The following is a 21170-nucleotide window of genomic DNA, read 5'->3' as shown; positions in this document are numbered from 1 at the left end:
GGCAAATTTTTACTACTGTTAGCACTGCACAATCAATACAGCTGTGGGAGAATGAACTAAATTCCTTTCTGCCTACTAGAGCATCAACAAAATGGATAAATGAGTTCAGAACACAGAATCTATAGCAGTGATGAGGATATAAGAACACAGATGGGTTTTCTGATCCCGGTGTGAGTTTGCAGCACTGACACAAAAGGAATATTTTGAATTGCAAACTGAACTAAATTGCTATAGAGTCATTGAGACAAGAAACATGGAAACCCTGCAATGTCATCTTTGCAGCCACCATTCAGAGTAAAAGCATAGTCTGTTTTTTCACTTCTGAAGATATTTGGTGATGGTAGTGCAAACATTATTTCACTGAGAGAGCAAAGTTCAGGAGGATCAGAGACAAATGATTTTCAAAAGTTTGTTTTGCAGCTGCAGGTGCATGGGGAACAAAGAATACTGACGTGAACAAGAAGATATTAGGGGGAAACTAGTTGTGAAATATGAAGCTGTTCACCTTAAGGCTACTGGTATGAATTCAAACCAGATCAATAGTGACTGAAAGGTGTTTCCAGCTGATGTTTACTTGGGTGAACTTTATGAAATGAGTCACTGCTTTTCAGCTGTTTCTTTCACAGCAACTACCATAATCAGCATTAATTGTACTATTGTTAGCAGTCTTAGATGAGCAGCCAAGGGTTGAATGGACATGGAGGCCAAACTACCCTCATCCCCTTTTATTACCACTAATCATTTATACTTGCACTACTAATGTATGCAGTACTTTAAAAAATCCATAGAGCTGTGGTTCCTGACCTGGAAACCTTTGAGACAGGTAAGACGAGGAATGGGGCAACTGTGAGGGCAATGGAGGGTGGGGCAACAAGGTAGGAAAACAAGGTCGGAAAGATTTGATAAAAAAGGTTTTTTAAGGAGCTCTTTGAAGAATAAGTGTGCAGGTGCCTGATGAATGAGAGCTAAGGGACTGTTTTAAATGCCGCAGGCAGTAGAGGAAATGAGCAGTAAGGAGAAAACTGAGCAACATGAAGATGAATAGGAGGAAGCAAGAGCAGAGTAAGTAGGGCAAGTTTATACCTGGTGCTGAAGGAAGTGACTAGAAGCTTGAAGTTGATGTAATAAGAAGCCAGGAAGCCAGCGAAGGGATAAAAGAAGGGGAGACTACAAAATATGACCAGCCCACAGAGAAGAAACATAATAGTTTTGATTTGGAGTGGCTGACTATGAGAAAGCAGGGGGCATCCAGAAGGAGATTTCTGAGACACAGGGGAAGATCTGAGGACTTCAATAACTCAGACATAGGTTAGGGGTTTGTTATAGAAGTGGATGGGTGCGATTCTGTGGCCTGCATTGTGCAGGAGATCAGACTAGATGATCATAATGGTCCCTTCTGACCTTAAAGTCTATGAGTCTATGTGATATTGGAAAGAAGGCAGAGTTCAAGGTTAAACATCTGGGAATCATCTGTTTATAAGTGGCAGTTAAAACCATGGGAGTCAATAAAATCACCCAGAGAGAGTATGAAAGGAGAAGAGTGGATCAAGGAAAAAACACAGATGGGCCTGTGGAGCTAAGATTGAAATCTAAATCAGAACTTTCTGGCCCTGACCTATCTGTAGATCAAATGCTGAATTTTGCCAGATGTGGGTGCATGTACTGGGGAGAAGAATGGGAGATGAGAAAGGGTGATATGGTACCAAATGAGAAGCTAAAGAACTGGTCAGCAAGGTAGGAGAAACACAAAGCAGAATAACAGAAGCATAAAGTAAAGAAGAAGCAGAGGAGGAGATATTTTTGTTCTCTCAGGAGATAGTGATTACCATATAGAGAGCAGCAAGACTGCTTGAATAGTGTAGAATTAGAAAAAAAGGAACCAGTTTATGTGGTTGGATAAATATGTAGTATTTATGACACACACACACACACACACTTAGTGACATAAACACACCGATTCAGTACAGTCAAATAAAGTAATACAGTAATTTGTGTCATTCATTCATTCATTCCACACACACGAATGAATGAATGACACAAATTACTGTATTACTTTATTTGCTTGCACTGAATCAGTGTGTTTACATCACTAAGTCAAACTCTTTAAAGAAGGACAAGCCTACGGTCATGAGAGACACCCAGGGGAAGAGGGCTCCACAAGAATACAGAAACTACACATCATTTAAAGCCCAGTTTCCACTGGAGCCCCCACAGAATTATGGTGCACTTACATGGATTGCAGGTCTCTAGAACCAAGTCTGGAGACAGGATGGCAATAACTGGGCATTTCTTTTTGCATAGAAGAATGATGCAAATAGCAGGAAGAGCAGGTGGTATAGCATGATGGGATGATTCTGAAAAGGAAATGGCCAACAACTAGAGCATTGATAGCCAACAACTTCACTAACATTGTCTATCTATTATCTCACCATCTGTATGAGAAAGTTCCTTTAATAATAAAATATGGATGGAAAGTGAACAAATTGCTATATATCTACTGCTATTTATTTATTTACACAGACCAATGACAAGTGAGAACACCCTCAACAAATTTTCTACTCTTGTTTATAACAGGAGTTGAAGTAGACTCCCAGGCTCATTACATTACAAGACAAGACAGAGGTTTAAGGACAGCTCAAGCTACATTAAGTTACAAGTTCAACCTTGTGCCCTGAAGTCACATGGGGGACTTCGCTCGCTGAGACCAGCAAAAGAAAATTATGTTGCCTGCTCTCTCTGATTTAGAAATACCACTTCAAAATAAGCTGTGTTGTTAGAAGCAGTGAACTCAGAGAAATGAGCACTATGGGAGACATTACCTCTTCCAAATTGCCCAAAATGATGGATTTCTGATGTCTTCATTAGGTTTGGAACTCTCAACTATTTAGCCCAAGAGACGAACAGATTTTCCTGATGTGCAAGGAGGAGAGTTGGCACTGTCATTGCAAATACTTACTGAACAGCTTCTCGAGTTTAACGTGTTCCTGTTAAACTCCACCATCCAGTCCCTTTTGGAAATTATACTCTATATATGGCCAATTGTCATATAAGGGCAAGCAGCACGAATATTAGGTTTATTGGTTAGAAAAGTCAAGGTCCATGATTAGCAGTTTTATTATTTTTATTTCCAGATGAAAACTATGTTAAAATGAAGTTAGTCTGAAAGGACATATCAATGATTAAAGATAAAATACATGGCAGAAATGTTGCAATTATCCCCAAACCATCTATTATAAACCCAAGCAATTCATAGTTGACTGTAAACTTAAAAAGAAGTCTAAACATGTTGAAGTATAGAAATGCAGAATCAGGGCACCAAAACAACCTTAATTCTGCACTGTAGCATACTATGAAATGCTCATTAGAACTCTTTAATATCTAGTCTCATTGCGTTCATGAGACACTCCCAGTAACCTGGGACAATGCATCACTGGTGTGTGTTTCTAAGTACTCATTTATACCACCATGATTCAAGAATTATTCCACTGAAATCATTAGAGTCGCTGTAGAGTCACATCAGTAAAGATGAGAATAGAATTTAGCCCATAGTTTATCACTACTCTTGCTTATCGTATGTCTATATTTCTGTATTACAGGACAGTTAACATTTTCTGCATAAAATTTGTGAACAAAAATTAAAGATTAAATGATCGATGTTTTGAATGGTGAAAAATAGAAAGGAGAAAAAGCTCCACATACTGCAATTATTGTCCCTTAATTTCCTGGACTGGAACCCTTCCGACTAGCCAGTCAGATTCCTTTGTCAGAATCGTGTGTCAAAGTGGCATAATTCCCCAAAATCTTATTCCTGTTACTTTGTAGATAGTTGACCTTTCAGAGACCGTATTTTATTCCAACTACAAAATATTCAGGTATGGCTCTAATGGAATAGTAAAGCAGACTGAGTGTTCAGATTTTTTAAAGTTTCACTTTTCTGCCTGAATTTCAGGGGTGCTTTTGGTTTTAAATTGCACTATCAATTCAAATCATGGCAAGTAAGCAATTTTGTGGAGCTGTGGTTGGCTAGAGGAGGAAAAGCACCTATGCTTCTCTTATACTAGTAGTTTCTCCTAATAGTAAATAACATAGCTAAAGTATTCCTCCTCCTACACCTAGCTTTAATTTCTCCTTTGATGAGTCATCTGAGCTAGGATCTATGAAATACTGAAATAGCTGTAATGGCAAGTGTTCTTGTATTTCCTTTCTTATGTATACTGGTTATGTATAGGGCCCTACCAAATTCATGGTCCATTTTGGTCAATTTCATGGTCACAGGATTTTAAAAATAGTAAATTTTCTGATTTCAGCTATTTAAATCTGAAATTTCACGGTGTTGTAATTGTAGGCATCCTGACCCAGAAAGGAGTTGTGGGGGAGTCGCAAGGTTATTGTGGGGGGATAAGAGGGGTTTACACTACTGCTCCCCTTACTTCTGCACTGCTGCTGGCGGGGTGATTTCTTCAGAGATGGGCAGCTGAACAGTGGCGACTGCTAGCCAGGCGCCCAGCTCTGAAGACAGAGCCACTACCAGCAGCAGCACAGAAGTAAGGATGTCATGGTATGGTATTGCCACCCTTACTTCTGTGCTGCTGCTGGTGAGGTGCTGCTTTCACAGCTGGGCACCCAGCCAACAGCCGCTGCTTTCCGACCTCTCAGCTCTGAAGGCAGCGCAGCAGTAAGGTTGGAAATTGGGGTTTCTCAGAAACCCCAAATTGAGAAATGCTGGTCTCCCCTGTGAAATCTGTATAGTATAGGATAAAAGCATACAAAAGGCCAGATTTCATGGGTGGGAGGGAGACCAGCATTCATGGTCTATGATGTGTTTTTCATGGCCATGAATTTGGTAGAGCCCTAGTTATGTAGCACCATGAAAGAATAAGGCCTATTTTTAATAGAGAAGTAAATTTTCAAGAGCACCCAACTTACTTAGGGGCCTAGCATTCTTTTAAAGTCAATAGGACTTAGTTTTTAAGAGCTAGATTCACATGGGAGACTTAGGTGTCTGCCACTTCAGCACCTAACTCCAACATTTAGGAGTCACTGGCACCACTGCTCAGCTGCTGCCTAACTCAGTTGGCATCTAAATTCGCCATGGTGCCTAAATTTCTGCTGCTGGGCACTCACAAAGCTGCCTCAGTCCTGACACTGCCATGCTGCTCAGCTCTGAACTTACACCTAAGTCCCTGGAGAAATCACAAGCTAGTTGTCCCCACACCCCCCATCTTGCCTGCAGAGCCTGATCTGGTAGGCATGCTCAGAGCACCCCTAATCTACACAGCCAGGTCTCCCACCTCCTAGTAGAGCATCCTAACACCCAGGTGCTAGGGTATTTTGGGGTGGGTTGCACTTTGTATGAAATACTTATATATCATTGAGCCGGAGAGTGAAAATGACTCTGTAGCCCAGTGACTAAGGCATTTACCCAGAAGGTGGGGACTCTGGATTCAAATTCATGCTCTGAATCAGGCAGAGTGGACATCGGAACCACATCCTGAGTGAGTTCTCTAACCACTGGGTTATTGTGTATAAGGAGGAGCTCCACCTCTTTCTTCTCATTTTTTGTGAGAAACGTCTGACCTGGATTAGGCACCGAGCTCCAGGAGAGGGTTCATGGCAGAGACTCGGGGCGATTTTCACCTTCCTCTGCAGCATGGGTCACTTGCACTTTTTAAGTAGTGTAAATGGTGAATTCTCTGGAACTTGAGGTCTTTAAACCATGGTTTGAGGATGTCAGTAACTCAGCTAGAGATTAGGGGTCTATTATAGGAATGGGTGGGTGAGAGTCTGTGGCCTGCAATGTGCAGGAGGTCAGACAGATGATCATGATGGTCTCTTCTGGCTGTAAAGTCTATGAGTATAAATATCATTAAAAATCTGGCCTTAGCCCAAGTCAAAGATAAAATACAACTTACTCATTTCTGAATATTTCACCCTAGGTCTTTATTTACACAGAGTTACAGAGGTGTTCATAACTGACAAGCATCTTTAAAATAATGTTAAACTGAGTGTTGGGTAAAAAGAGAAAGTTAAAATGTGAGGGAAGTTTCTAAGCTACAGGGAGGGAACAGAGAAACTGTTCACTGTAGTCCCATTAGCAGCACAATTCTGTGAAGAATGAGAAGTAAATGTGTGGAAAGGGTCAGGGAGCGAGGGAACAGAAAGCATATTCAGAAAGAAAATAGTCTGAATGAGAGGGTAATTTAGTGAGGCATGGGGAAGGTAACAAGGCCCTTCAAAACGAGGGGAATTTTCTAGGGTAACCCGGTGGACAGTCAGGGAAGCCCATTCCAAAGGGGTTCGGAAAAATCAGGACTTGAAAGAGCTCTGTATGGAAAGGTGGAACAATTATTGAAAGTGACTGTTTCAGTCCTTATTGCAATAAAGTTCTGTTTAGCTGCTCAAATTAGTGCTCATTTGTTTGTATATTTTTCAGACCTCCCTTTTCTGCAGAGTATAGCACTTAATTAAAGAACACTATTAAAAAACCACTATCATACAAAAATGTACTTACTGTTTTTGATACAAGGGGGAACATGTCCAAGCCAGTATTTCTGTATTTTTAGACACACTGTTTACTCCAAATAGTTTTATTGTCAATATTGTTTCATTAGGAAGAGATTTTATTAGTACAGGAAAGTTGATTCTGAAAAAAAAAATCACAATTTTAAGAAATCTAAGATACTTTAACATTGTTATTTGCAGTTACTGCTTTTCAACTTTTATCGTATCCTACAACACACCTTACTTACTAAGCAATAAACTGCAAGGTAGCAATTCCATGGGGGGAAATGCAACTGACAGATCTATTATAAGCATTGCCCACAGTTAACCTTAGGTCACATTACATGAGAAAAGGCATATAAAATCTTGTCCATCCAAATGATCAAACACTAGAGAAGAGAAGGGCAGGACTAGCTTGGTTGTTGCAAGCAAAGGCCATCCTGTTAATAAGAAAGTACATTAGAATAAACACTGAATGAAAGATGGATTATAAACTAGTGGTAATGGCCTAAATTCTCCCCTCAGACACATATGTACAAATCCTGTTGAAGTCAATTGCAGAGAGTGAGTGTGTGTGTCTCTTAGAATTTGTTAACTATGATACCATTCTCTAATTTATGCATGTATAATCAATGTAATTTTTTTTCAAACACAGTTTAAAGGCTGATGCACTTTTAAATCCAATGCATGTCAATTTTTCAAGAAAGTAAAGTTGTAGAAACTAGTGTCCATTTCAGGTTTGTATTGCCCAATAACAAGTAGATTGATCAATTAAATTAGTTATGTAGGTTTTATAAACTGGTTTACAATTTTAATTCGCCCAAATCCTAATAATTGAGATTTTTTTCCTACCTGTGTAAAAACAACTGAGTCATTAGTTCAGAGACCTACAAAGTATTACTTTATTTTGCCTGAAGTGAAAGTTCATATTCAAAAGCACATCTTTTATTTTCACTGAGAACATTCGGTGAAAAGCCAGATTTTGCAGACAGATATTGAGATTAATTACAATTTTCTTTGCAAACAAAATCAATATTAGGAATCCAGGGTTAAAAGAACTATTTTGCAGAGGTGATACAAGCATTTTAGAAAATGAAGATCTGAACCCGCTTCAATATTAAAAACTTAGGATATAAATCTAAATTAAACAGAGTGAAAATTTTCAGCATTCTAGATGGTTTAATGAAATGATGTAGTTGTAGCTGTTCTCAAAAATGTGTATTGTCATTCTGGAAACAAATCAAGGAAGCTCCACTGAAATAATTTAACAGTCTGGAAAATATTAGGATTAGAACTAGGAGGGGTTATGTGGAATTTAGGGTAAAATTCCACTGTCAGTTACATTGTTATAAATCTGGCATAACTTGACTGAAGGTATACTTGAACAACTTACCCTCTCCCCCGCACTCCTACAAAGCAAAACATCTATATTCCAGGAGTACTTGTGGCACCTTAGAGACTAACAAATTTATTTCAGCATAAGCTTTCATGGGCTACAGCTCACTTCACAAGTGCCACAAGTACTCCTGTTCTTTTTGCAGATACAGACTAACATGGCTGCTACTCTGAAATCTATATTCCACTCATTCAGTTTAAAGAGCAGTCTCACTCCAAAGAAATTAAGATGCATCCCCTTGTCTCCCCAAATGTCCCTATTTACAGTTTTCAGACAATGACTGGTGCGCTAATTTTTGTTCTTTCTCCCAAAGCTCAGTGACTTTCAAAAAGTGATTGGGAAAGCAGTCTATTTCACACATCTCCAAATCAGTTATTTCCTGTCTTTTCATTTACAGCCCATCAATTCCATTCATCCTGAACAAAGTGACTCTAAAACATGGGTACTCAACCTTAAATATCTTAAAAGATCTGAATCAAGGGTCGGGGGGCGGGGGGGGGGGGAAGCCCTGCACTTTATTATACAGGAGATAAATGATTACTCATAAACTGGGCAAACATCTTTGCTAATGCCAGGAAGCCTCATTAATCTTGTAACCAAGTGGAAAAAATATCCCTCATATTACAAGATACAGATTCTCTACTTCTCTTTTGCTAGAGGCTTCACTTGGACTTGTCATGACAAAATACATAGCACTACTAAAAGTAGGCTCTATTAAGCTATATTAAGTGCAGACTTTAAAAATGGCTAGATCATCATGAGACTGAAGCCATAGGTCAAATCCAAGACCTTATCGCCTATCAAGAAAATTTCCAGTGATATAGGGTGCTTACAGAACATAGGAGATAACTGTATTATAAATATTCTATGTACTTCAGTTTACCTGCTTGATGATATTCTGTCTGATGATGTGGATTAAATAAAAGGGGACTATTAAGAACAACAAATAGAAAACAAATAGGTCAGAGATAAAACACCTCTGCATAAACAAGTTCCAGGGTGTTAAGAGAACAATGGGTGGGCTATTAATTAAGAAGATGCTATTTCCAGACTCCATGCAAATTATACAGCTGGTTTGCCAAGGTTCAGAGTCTGAGATCACTGGGATACTGAATAGTTAAAAACTTCCTCTCTAGAGAGGGAGAAGGAATTCAGTTATCAGCCACGGCTTGAGGGGACGCTCAGAGGAAGCAATACACAGGCTCTATGGGATGGGCCTGTGTTAGTGAGGCTTGCCCAAGCTGCCAGGGAAATAAGTCAAGACTGTAGGACTTCTGTTGATTTAACTCTATTCTCGGATTGCAGTGTACCTTTGGGTGAATAATCAATACATTTGTTTTGAAGAAGCTGTTTGGGTCACTTCAGTCAGCTGTTTGTCACAGCCTTCTGGAGAAAAGTCTCTTGCAGATGCCAACTGCAGTTGGGCCTGTTGTGTTAACACAGTCAGGAAAGGGGGGTGGCGGAGTTCTGCAATCCAGAGATCCAGTCTAAGAGTGGTTGAACTGCAGGGCTCTACCCTTGAGAGAGATAAAAAAAGCAAAGTCTGTCACCTGAGAGGTGCACTTGAGAGGGACTGTAAAAGGGCCCAAGTCACAGCTTGCCTTGTAACCATGACATGCTGCAACCTTCAACTGCTAGTAATTTGAAAGAAGTTCAGCTCTGACTATTTGAGGTCATAGCTCAAACTTTAGAAGGTATAGGCCAAATGTGAAGCCTTATTTTAGACCTAGGAGGAAATGTGACATTTGACATTACTTTCAATTCAGACTGTCTAGGAGTAGATTGCATCTTGTTGTTCATGTAAGCAGAGTCAGGATGAGCTCTACCCTGACATCTGGTGGTGAATTATGGGGAGTGTGGAAAGGAATCCCAGGTATTTGAATTGGCACACCCACCCCAGCTAGCATAGGCCCACGGCAGCCTGGGATGGTTATTTTGAGAGCTCTGGGATCCCCAATTTCTTTGTTATTGGGGCAGGAGGAAAAAAAGTGCTGTCACCCTAATTATGTGAATGAGGAACTATGAGACTGCTTTATGACAGAAATAACTCAACCTAAATTAAGTAGTACTTGCTAGACAAGGGACATGGGTTCCAAAACCCAGTGAATAGAGAGAGGTTGAGGACTGGTGTGTGTACCTGATGGTATGGGGCCTTTTTGAGGGCGTGGAAAACCAACTGCACATCCTCCTCTCTCCACTGTTAAAGAGTAGAGCTAATTTTGATTCCATTAGGCGTCCATCTAGAGACTGCTGAGCTGAATTCATGTTGGGCCAATGGTGCACCAGCACCAGGGCTCTCCTACTAAGAGCTGAAATCACTAAAAGAGTTGAGCTGAGATCACTGGGTGCTGTGTTAACTAGTGGGGGAGCCTGAAGACCTATCACTAAGCGGCTGGCAGAGCGGAGCAGTTTACAACATGTTGGAGCAGCCCATGGAACAGTGAGTGGAGTAGAGCAGTTTGCAGTGATGGCTGGAGTGGCTCACGGGTTGGCTGGAGGAGCAGCACAGCTGGTGTAGTGGAGTTGGTCGTGGTGAAGGCTGCAGCAGAACTCCACAGAGAGGTGGAGCAGTTGGCCCTGGCCCACATAAGGTGCCCCTTAACACCCTGTGGGGGCTTCCCCTCCCCCCATTTCCACTCAGGCTGGGGGAGGAGGGGGAACTCTACAGATAAACTTTTGAACTCTGAGGTGGCACTGACCAGAGACTTTCAGGTTGTTGGACTTTGGGGTGATTGGACTTAAGACCTTAAAGGGGAAAGGACATTGCCAGACGTACTTGGAGGTGGGTTTTGTGCTTATGGTTTGTGTTATAATCCTGTTTGTGGTATTTCTCCAATGTGATGCCACATTGTTTCCCTCCTTTATTAAAAGGATTTTGCTACACTCAGACTCCATGCTTGCGAGTGGGGAAGTATTGTCTCTTAGAGGCACCCAGGGCGAGTAGTAGGTAAGTGTCCCCGGTCACTGGGTGGAGGTTCGAGCCGGTTATGCATTGTGTTATTGAAACAGAACCCCTGGATACCGAACCCGGCCCTTGTTGCAGCCAACTCAAAGGGGCAGAAGGGTTACATTCATATACCTAAACCATCATACAACAGATCAACTGTGCAAGCAGCTCACAAGGCCCTATGAAGAATTTACAATCCAAGGCCTTAGATCCTGACTTCAGTGGGTTCCATTTACATTATGAGGTTGCAGAATCATGGCCCAAGCCCAGTCTAGGGCTATATAGGCCCAGAATGACTTTCCCTGTAATAGTTGCTCTCGCTGTGTTTCATCTGTGCTCTCAGTGATCATCTGGGTGGCACTCAGGAACATGTAGAAAGAAGCTCTCTGAGTCAAATGGAGATCGAGGAGGGAAAAGAGTAGATTGGGACAAGGAATCTGGTGGACTGGGACCAGATGGCGGGAGAGAAAAATGTGAATGGGAGATAAAGGGATCCGGGAATGGTTGGACAAGGGTACTAGGATTACAAGCTCAGTGAGAAGACTGAGAGCCAGTGAGAAATGGGAGTGGGAGACAATTGGCTGGTAAGAACAATGAGATCAAATAAGGAGCTGTGGGAAGGGCAGGAAATTAGGACTGGCTGGACGAAGACTAGGATTAGCAACCAGTGGTGATCGTGGTGAGAGAACTGTGGCAGCGGTGGAAAAGAGACAGCTGCAGTGAAAAGGGTGATTAGGACTGCCTGGGCAAGTAGAGTAGGGCAAGTAGCCAGGACGAGGGAAGAGACCGGACTGACAGGGACAGGTTGGTGGAGATGGGACAGAAGGGGAAAACAAGCAGAAGAATCTGTGCCCACTAGAGGACACACTCCTCCAGAGCCTGGAATGGAAATCAAGATTTCAGAATATCACCGTTCCTCTGGTGTCAGCAAATATGTGTGAAACCCACTGGCAAAGCAGGTCTCATCCCCATATAATGCCAATCTATATAAAGGATGACAACCTACTATTGCTATCAGTTACACCATTAAGTGCAGAGGTCTGTGTAGTGAATCTAAAGGCTCCAGTGCTACTAATAATTCATGTGAGTATTTAGTTTGTTTTTTAAAAACCTAGGAAGTTAAACACAAAGAGCTAAATTAAAAGAACATTATTAAGCTTGAAGGTGGGTGACACAATCTTTTACTGGACCAACTTCTGTTGGGTGAAAGAGAGAAGCTTTCGAGCTTACCCTGAAGACCCGAAAAACAGCTCTATGTGGTTAAGTAAAATATATTTCCTTACCCACACTGCCACAACAACACTGCAAACATTAAGGTTGTTAAGACAATCACTCAAAAAAATAGGAAATTCCAGAATGAAGCTTGCCTGTGTACATTCATTATGGTGCAGTCTCTAATTACATGATCACATACTATTTTTTAAAAACAGGATCCCTGTCTCATTCAGTGCACAGGATAGTTAAAATGTATACAACAGTAGCACCCAAAGACCATAATGAAAACTGGAGCCCTATTATATTAGGTTTTGCCCCAAAGAAACTAAAATCTGAACAGACATTTCAGACAAAAGGTGGGGAAGAGGGAGGCAACAAGCAAAGAAAGTGAGACTTCACAAGAAGCCCAGTGTCAAACACAAAAAACCTCTGTTAGGGTTTCTGGTTTAGCCAAAATATTAGACACTCAAAGTTTTGAGCTGCCTCCCCTTTCCTATACTTAGAGCACTCCAAAATACAAACCACATATATACACCTTCCTTGGGAACTCCTTGGCTGGGCCTCTACTCAGCAAAATCTTTCCCGCCATTTCCATCTCTCTTGCCCATATTGATAACTCAATCATTTCTAATCTAAAGTAATGAGCCTCATTGGTCTCAGCTATATCCAATGAGCTGCCAGCACAAAATTCCTCCATCCGCTGATTGAGCTGTTGCTGGACAAAAAAAATCCAAGGGACTTTTTAGCATCTCTTTCTAATGGCCCTATTGTCACTCATGTCTCTTTTTAAAAAGAAAGGACCAATTAAAAACCAGCACATAAATAAGTCAGAGTAAAATTAGCTCTACACAGAAGGCAGCAAAGGAAATATATCCCAACAAAAAACGAACAGTACACTACCTCTTTCATGCGCTATACTATTCTATATAACTTCATAAGCTATTCCATAGAACAATTTCTTTTCATCTTAAACTGAGTGGAGAAACACTTCTAAAGCAATAGCACAAGGCCAAGAGCTAGGAGAACTTCATTGCAATATTGATTCTGCCACAGACTTCTTTTGTAGTCTTTGATAAGACATGTCACCATTTAGTGACTTGTCTGTAAAACAAATAATACTTCAGAAGGATATTGTATGGCTTAATTTATTCTGGCTGGAGATCATATGTACCAGCCTTGAGTGAAGCTCTCACTCTTCCTGTCACAAATATTATGGAGCATACAGCACGCAGCTATAAGCATAGAAACATTGTCATCAGCTAGGTCCAGCTTCCAATAAAGGCATCACCAGAGGGCTTTTAAACAGCCAAAAGCCCACTCAACAGTCATTCTGCACTTGCTCAGCCTGTGGTTGAACAGCTCCTTACTGCTGTCAAGTTGTCCTGTGTAATACTTCATAAGCCACAACATTAAGGGGTAGGCAGGGTCTCCAAGGATCACAATGGGCATTTTGACTTCCTCTACAGCGATCTTCTGGTCCGGGAGGAATGTCCCTGCTTGCAGCTTCTTGAACAGGCTCGTATTCTGAAAGATTCGTGCATCATGCACCTTTCCAGACCAGCCTGTGTTAATGTCTGCAAAATGCCCACAGTGATCCACAAGCGCCAGAGAATCATTGGGAAATACCCTTTGCGATTAATGTACTTGGTGGTTAGATGGTCTGGTGCCAGAATTGAAATGTGTGTGCCATCTATCGTCCCTCCGCAGTTAGGGAAGCCCATTTGTGCAAAGCCATATACAATGTCACACATGTTGCCCAGAGACACAGTCTTTCAGAGCAGGATGTGATTAGTGGCCCTGCAGACTTCCATCAACACGAGTCCAATGGTCTACTTTCCCACTCCAAACTGGTTAGCGACCGATCAGTAGCAGTCTGGAGTAGCCAGCTTCCACAATGCAATCGCCATACGCTTCTCCAGAGACAGGGTAGCTCTCATGTCCTTGTGCCACAGGGCTGGAGCGAGCGCATCACACAGTCCAATGAATGTGGCTTTCCTCATCTGAAAGTTCTGCAGCCACTGCTCACCATCCCAGACGTGCATCACGATGTGATCCCACCACTCACTGCTTGTTTCCTGAGCCCCAAAGCAGTGTTCCACTGTGGTTAGCACCTCAGTGAATGCCAAAAGTAATCTTGTGTTGTAGCTACTATACATGGCGAGATCAATGTTGCACTCCTCTTGTCTTTGTAGTTTATGTAACAACTCCACTGCCACTCATGAAGTGTTGGTCAGAGCGAGCAGCATACTGGTCAGCAGTTTGGGATCCATTCCTGCAGCCCAAAGAGGCAGGGCACGCAATACACAAACCATTGAAAGACGGCGCCAAATGTGGACAGAAGCATGGGGATCTCTGGGATGCGAAACAATGGATCACGAGTCATTGGGACAGAACCCAGGATGCCCCGCGACCCCCTCCGCCTTCCCACAAGTCTTAGCAGCAGAAAAGAAAGAGGTTCTCTGTGCGATAGCTGTCCAGAGTGCAACGTTACGAATACTGCTGCAAGTGTGAACACGCTATTGCGCAGGCAGCTGACAGTGTGAACACACAACAGTGGTTTCCCTTCAGCGCTTTCTGAGGCACTATAACTTTGCCAGTGTAGATGTGCCCTAAGGCTATGTCTACACAGCAAAGAAAAACTCGCAGCTGGTCCAGGCCAGCTGACTCAGGCTTGCAGGGCTTGGGTTGTGGAGCTGTTTCACTACTGTGCAGACACCCAAGCTCAAGTTGGAGACTTAGCTCTGGGACTATCCCACCCTGCAGGGTCTTCAAGCCTGGGCTCCAGCTTGAGTCCAGATATCCAAACAGCAGTGAAACAGCTCCGCGGCCTAAGCCCTGCGAGCCTGAGTCAACTGGCATGGCCAACCATGCGTTTTTCTTTATTGTGTAGACGTACCCTCAGAGTCAGTCTATTGAAAGACCCAGATTACATACTTCCCTACAGAACTCCCTATTCTTCAAGCAGGACCAGGGAACCCCCAGGGAATTTAATGTGATAGCTCACAATTTTAACCCAGTTCTCAAACCACCACACATGTATACAGAAATATCTTTCTTTTTTTAAAAAAAGGACCTCAGCGAGTGGAATTGGAACCACTTAATATTGCACTTCAGCTGCAGAGATGGTAACAGAACCCCTCACTCTTTAATTATCTGATTTTCTAACTTCTGCATTCAGGTAGAACCAGAAGTCAGACTTTTTTTTGTTTGTTTGTTTTTTGCTTTTGTTTTTTTTTTTTTTGCTGAGGAGTTTCTTACTACATCAGACGGGTCTCCGACTCCTGAAAAAAAAATTCTCCTCCTATAAATACAGATTTCCTAGGATGCATATTAGAAAGGTGACCACTTCTTAGGCAGCCAAGAATACCCAAGAGAGATATTCACCTGATAGTTCCCTAGCTGCACTTTTCTCCTTACTTTTTTGAACAGACTGAAAATGAATTGCTGCTTATCAGAAATCTCTGGAAGGCCACAATGCAAATCAGAATCAGCTTTCTTTTAATAAAGGAACAACTCTATATTTTTCTTTTCTTCCTTTCAGATATATCTGATCCTTTGACTTAAACTCAGATCAGCAAATCATTTCCTTTGTATTCCAGATAAGCAATGATATTAAAAAGAAAATGGTACTCAAATGGTGACAACCATTTAAAATAAATACAGAAGAAGAATTGTACATCATAAAGAGAACAATTGCCTATGTTAACCAGCATTGTAAAGATTCAAACAGTGAGCACTGTAGTTCTCTCCTTTAGCCCTGAACGACAATAAAATATTCAACACCAAAAATCAAGCAAGAGAAAAAAAATCACACAACACAATTGTAATTACATGACCCATACCAGATGATTGTGTTTGTCAAGCCAAACTTTACTTAAATGTATAACTTCAGTGATCACCACTGAAAAGTCAACATTTGCCAACATTCGCTATATGGTAGTGTCTTGTTACCAATTCAAAATGATGACTAACAAGATGTAAACTGCTGAAAAGATTTAGCTGATATAAAATACAAAATGTAAGCCAGTCAGGCTGCCCACACTCCTACTAAAGATTTTGTTATCCAATAGGATAATTACAGCAACAAAACTAGAAGGCCTGACATTGTGAGAAATACGAACAAAAACCCTACTCTGCATTATCATCTCAGCTCTATAGCAACTGAGTGTGGAATCTGTGTTGCTCCAAATGACTTCCCCTTCTGCCCTCCAAAACAAACTAGTTCGACGGGATTTATGCTTTTCTGCTGGGGAACCTGATTAGCCTAGAGTGCCCAGCATCACTACTTTCTCTTCATCACCTGCACAAGGGGAGACAGAAACTTGGACTTAACCCTATCAGACCACATTCTCTCACATATCACAGTAAGGTACCTGTTGACTTTTTAACTGCTATCATTATACACAGACAGTTGTAATAATAAAAAGAAAAGGCTGTACAGGAGGGAATGATTTTTTAAAAATGATTTAATGACAGTCATGTTTAATTTTTCAGGTCAAGAAGTTACAAACTGTCCTTCAGCTTCAATGGGAGCTGCATGATTATCAGAAGGCAGACACTAGTGAAAATTTAGGCCAGATTATGTCCCTGTGCAAACATACTTACACAGCAACCAGGAAACTCGCTGAATGTCCTTCTTTGTTCCATTGCAGGATGGTTGTTTCTTCCCACCCACTGAAGAAACTGATAGTTCAGCCCGCAAACCCCATGGATCCTCTCGGGGAGCTGGGGGTGGTGGTGGAAGGGCCATCACTGCAGAGGCCTTACGTTTCTGTATAAGACTGAAGCTCACTCCCTGCTCCCTTGCAGTGCAGATCCTTGAATTTGTTACAGCAAGGACTCGTGGCTGACTTTTGTCCCAAAGCACTCTTCCCCCCCCCCCGCCTCTTTAAAGGTGGTTCCCCAGCATGGACATCACTGTGCTGGAAAGTGAAATTTGTAGTATTAGGAACTGTACCTTTAAGAGGTTTAGCTTTCCAGGCAGGAAGTCTTGGGGAGGAGCACTGCAGAGACCCATTCTCTCATAGACAGAGGCAGTTGGAAACTGTCTCATTGAATAAAAAGAATCTCTTTCAAGCACCTTGGATACAGAGGGTTTACTGACCACCACAAACACAGCCTGGGGCTGCATTTACATTTACCTTCAGTTTGTGCTCAGTCCCAGAAAGGATAATGTGTGTCCCCATAATCCAGACTCCCAGCGTGACCCATCTCCCTCCTCCTCCTGGCTTGTCCACTCCTTGCTCCCCACCCCTTCACTTACTGATCACTAGAATCTGTGGAGATTCTACTTGCAGAAAAAGGAACATCCATGCACAGAGGGTCCTTTTGGCCCACAATTGGTGCCCTAACTGCAGGATAATAACAGATTAGAGAATATGTCCCGGTATCAATTTTTATCCATTGCACTTAGCTTTATATTATCATACTGGTGTATTTAGAACATTATTACTGCCTATGAAATGAGCTAACACCATCTCTAGAAGACACCTTTACACCTCCATTTTTTAGAACCTAATACTGGTTGTGTAAAATGAGGCAGACTAGCATCCTTCAAATGAAGATTAAAACTTACTTCTCATTCCAGTTTGCCAGGAAAAAAAAAGACTTCTTAACTGGTATATTTTTGCAGTTCTTCACTTGACATATTTTCTTCCCACCATAAGTTAAAGAACAGGAAAAAGAGAAGAGCTTGTAGCTACAAAGAAAAAGAAATGCAATATATTAATTATAATTCAACATACCTTATAGCTGAAATTTGGGATTAGCTAGTCAGAATGCTGAAAGGTTCATCCTTATAGATAGAAGTGAAATAGTCAGGCTTATGCTAGTGTTTTAATAAAAGCATATTATTCTTCTATTTTTAGAGTAGAGGAGTGTTGGTCAGGGTTCTTACGTTCTGTTTCCAGCTATGTTACTGACTGAGCCTGATCCATTACCACTGTAATCAATGAGAGTTTTGCCATGGACTTTTAGGTGCATAGGATCAGACCTCCATTGTGTAACATTGGGCAACAATAAACCTCTTTGTGCCCCAGGTTCCACATCTGTAAAGAGACGATAATGCTTACAGAGATGTGCAATTACTATTGTATGTGTATTTATCATTATGCTGGTCAGTGACAGCGCTGGACACTCATCTGGTTTGGTTTAGATCATGGTTGAAGTTTTGGGTTCAAAACAATTTCAGGGCTGTGGTTTGGTTTCAGATTCATCATCACTGAAATCATATGCAATATGAGCTCAAAATGGTGAAGTATTAGAATATCTGCTCTTCTTGAAAGGTTTCCATCTTCTTGAAAAACATTGTCTTCTTCTGAGATTCTGAACAAGAACCATAGGCATAGTGTAGAGCTATGGAGTCAGATTCGAACAGCAAATCTGAAGGGGTTTGGCGACTCAAGGTTCCTACTTTTGCCTTCTTTATAAAAGCGTCAGCGTTGATTTTTTTCCAGCAATATTAATTATTATATTATGTATGTTTCTATTTAGATGGGGGGACAAAGGTGAGGAATCAGAAGAGAGAACTCCATGAAGAAAAAGGATGCAATATTTAATTATAACTAATAGGAATTGCATCTGGTCTTAAATATGACAACAATGACATTTATACTTTAGTCCTACAATTAATAAATGCTATTGTAAAATTATGAAACAAAAGATAAACACTGACAAGACAGAGACCTGGATTTTTACTATTTAAATTGCAATAGAACACTGTAAGAATGCTTTATAAATACAGTCCTTACCCTAAAGAATTTAAGCTCCTTCCTGGAAAGAAGTATACTTAACTTTAAATGCTGTGAATAGTTTAATTTAAGTCAATAGGATCGCTTACAGTGCATGAAGTTTAGCACATGCTAAAGTCTTTGCAGGATCAGGGTTTAAATTAGGTAGACAACATGGAAACCACAGATAAATTAGAGGATAAGAGGGGGAAGGGATGATAATATTTATAGATAATTTGTATCGTGTTGTTCTTTAATTTGTAAGGTTCTGTAACAGAGGTGAAAGTAAGCCTGTATGGTACGGCGTACCGGCAAGAGCCAGTACACCGTGCTGGACCACACCGGCTTCTACAGCGGGGATTTAAAGGGCTCTGGGCTCCTGGCCGCAGCGTGCAGCCCAGAGCCCTTTGAATCCCACCTGCGGCTCGGGCAGCTGGGCTGGGGCCAGATTTAAAGGGCTCAGAGCTCCCACAGCTGTGGGGAGCCCAGAACCCTTTAAATTCCATCCGTGGCTCCAGCAGCCAAGCTGGGTCCGGATTTAAAGGGCTCTGGGCTGCCACGGCTGGGGTTAGCCCAGAGCCCTTTGAATCCTGCCCATGGCTCCGGCAGCCAGGCTGCGGCAGGGGATTTAAAGAGCTCTGGGGTGCTGCGGCTGGGGTCAGCCCAGAACCCTTTAAATCCCCTGCCGCAGCTCCAGCGGCCGGGCTTGGGTCGGATTTAAAGGGCTCCGGGCTGCCGTGGCTGCGGGGAGCCCAGAGCCTTTTGAATCCTGCCCATGGCTCCTGTGGCTAGGCTGGGGCCGGATTTAAAAGGCTCAGAGCTCCCTCAGCTGCGGGCAGCCCAGAGCCCTTTGAATCTCGCTCGCGGCTTTGGCAGCCGGAGCTGCAGGAGGGATTTAAAGGGTCCGGAGCTCCGCGGTGGCCGGAGCCCCAGGTTCTTTAATTTGTCCCTGAGCCCCAGAGGCTCCTAGCCACCTCTGCAACTGGGAGCCCCGGGTTGATTTAAAGGCCCTGGGGCTTCCAGCCACAGCCGGTGCCCCAGGGTCTTTAAATATTGAGAGGCCCCGCCCCTTCCAGTTTAGGCCCTGCCTCTTCTGGTTGAGGGCACGCCCCTCAGGACTCCGGCAGTACCGGTAAGTCCTGTAAATTACTTTCATCCCTGTCTGTACATTATCTATTTTAAGAAGAAAGTAAGGCTAGGAATGAGGAATCAATAGCACAGAGGTGAAAGCCAGTGACAGGAATCCAGCCAGCAGAAGTGAGTTTTAAGGAGAAGGACAGAGATGAGACTTGTTCTTTATTAGAACAGGGGAAGTTGCTCTGGGTGTAGTAGGAAGTGAGAGGAAGAGGGAGCAGTGGGAAGAGGGGAAGACATGGGACAGGCAGACAAAGAAAGCAACAAGATGAGTAGAACAGCAGGAGCATAGCTGTACAAAATTGCGAACAGGCCGAAACAAGAGCTGAGATGTGAGGGTCAGAATTGTGCAGAGCCTTAGAACAAAGAATGAGAAATTTGAATGTGAAAAGAGGCAGGGAGCCAGTAAAGGCACCAGAGAAAGGTAGGATACAGAGATGCAGTGGTAGGAAAGGAAGGCTATTTTAGCTACTGAATGTTGGAAAGATCGGAGAGGGAGATTTAGAAAGAAAAATTATTCTCATTTTCTCATATGTCTATATATTAAGATGGAGCTCAAGCGATCAGCGGCCTCTAGGCCACGTGTAATTTCACATCTTAGTGGTAAAACCTTAAAATAAAATACACTGGGAACAGTACAACCATCTGCAGAATCAGAGCAGTGATTATGCTTCTGTATCTATTATCTTCAGTAATGCAAATTTTCTGAAATTTTTATTAAACTGCTAATTATAGCTAAATGCTGTATAGTACATTCTTTTGCTAATGTTCTAATGCAAATGATCCCATTGTGTTTTAATTAGTCATCTGCAATTCAGGGGAAAGTGGGTGCATGGGAAAAACATTAATAAAAATCTGGAAAACAGCATGTCCCCTGTAACAATAACGCTGCCAGATTGCAGTCATCTGACCCTCTCTTTATTGCCTTAGTGTGGCGAGGGGAAAGTGTTCACTTTACAATAAAGTAGGAAAACCAGCCATTTGAAGAGACCCTAATTGAACAAATAAATAATGTGGCAGAGATTATTTATATTAGTGTTTTCTTTTATTAAAGTTGTCTCCCTCTGTTTTTCTTTGTGGTGCTTAATGTACCAGATATACTCAGGCCTATAAAACTACAAATGTATTTAACCATCATCTGTAAACAAAAATTGTCACTGCATAGGTGTAACCCAATAATCATGGTTTAAATACATCTACCATGAATGCCATTGTTAAGGTCAAACTCAGACCTACTGTAAGCAGGTGC

General features: G+C 41.9%; 1 protein-coding gene across 4 annotated transcripts in view; it reads right to left on the bottom strand.

Annotated features, from left to right (window-relative positions):
* The window catches only part of PIK3C2G (phosphatidylinositol-4-phosphate 3-kinase catalytic subunit type 2 gamma), a 307432-nt gene that overhangs the window by 220874 nt on the left and 65388 nt on the right, over positions 1-21170 (bottom strand). For 3 of the 4 annotated variants that reach the window (XR_007776329.1, XM_050967900.1, XM_050967926.1), the window contains exons 11-13: positions 17635-17757; positions 6512-6643; positions 2232-2354 (exon numbers count right to left, since the gene is read on the bottom strand). Coding sequence is in view for 3 of the 4 variants with exons in the window: in XM_050967900.1 (XP_050823857.1) it covers positions 2232-2354; positions 6512-6643; positions 17635-17757 (378 nt within the window). In the remaining variant the exon portion in view is untranslated. The remainder of the gene's footprint in view (positions 1-2231; positions 2355-6511; positions 6644-17634; positions 17758-21170) is intronic. The other variant, XM_050967911.1, reaches the window with a different exon arrangement.

Source organism: Gopherus flavomarginatus, chromosome 1 (genome assembly GCF_025201925.1).
Source record: "Gopherus flavomarginatus isolate rGopFla2 chromosome 1, rGopFla2.mat.asm, whole genome shotgun sequence".
NCBI lineage: Eukaryota > Metazoa > Chordata > Testudines > Testudinidae > Gopherus > Gopherus flavomarginatus.
The sequence above is the reverse complement of the archived record's forward strand: the minus strand, read 5'-3'. Positions and strand labels throughout refer to the sequence as shown.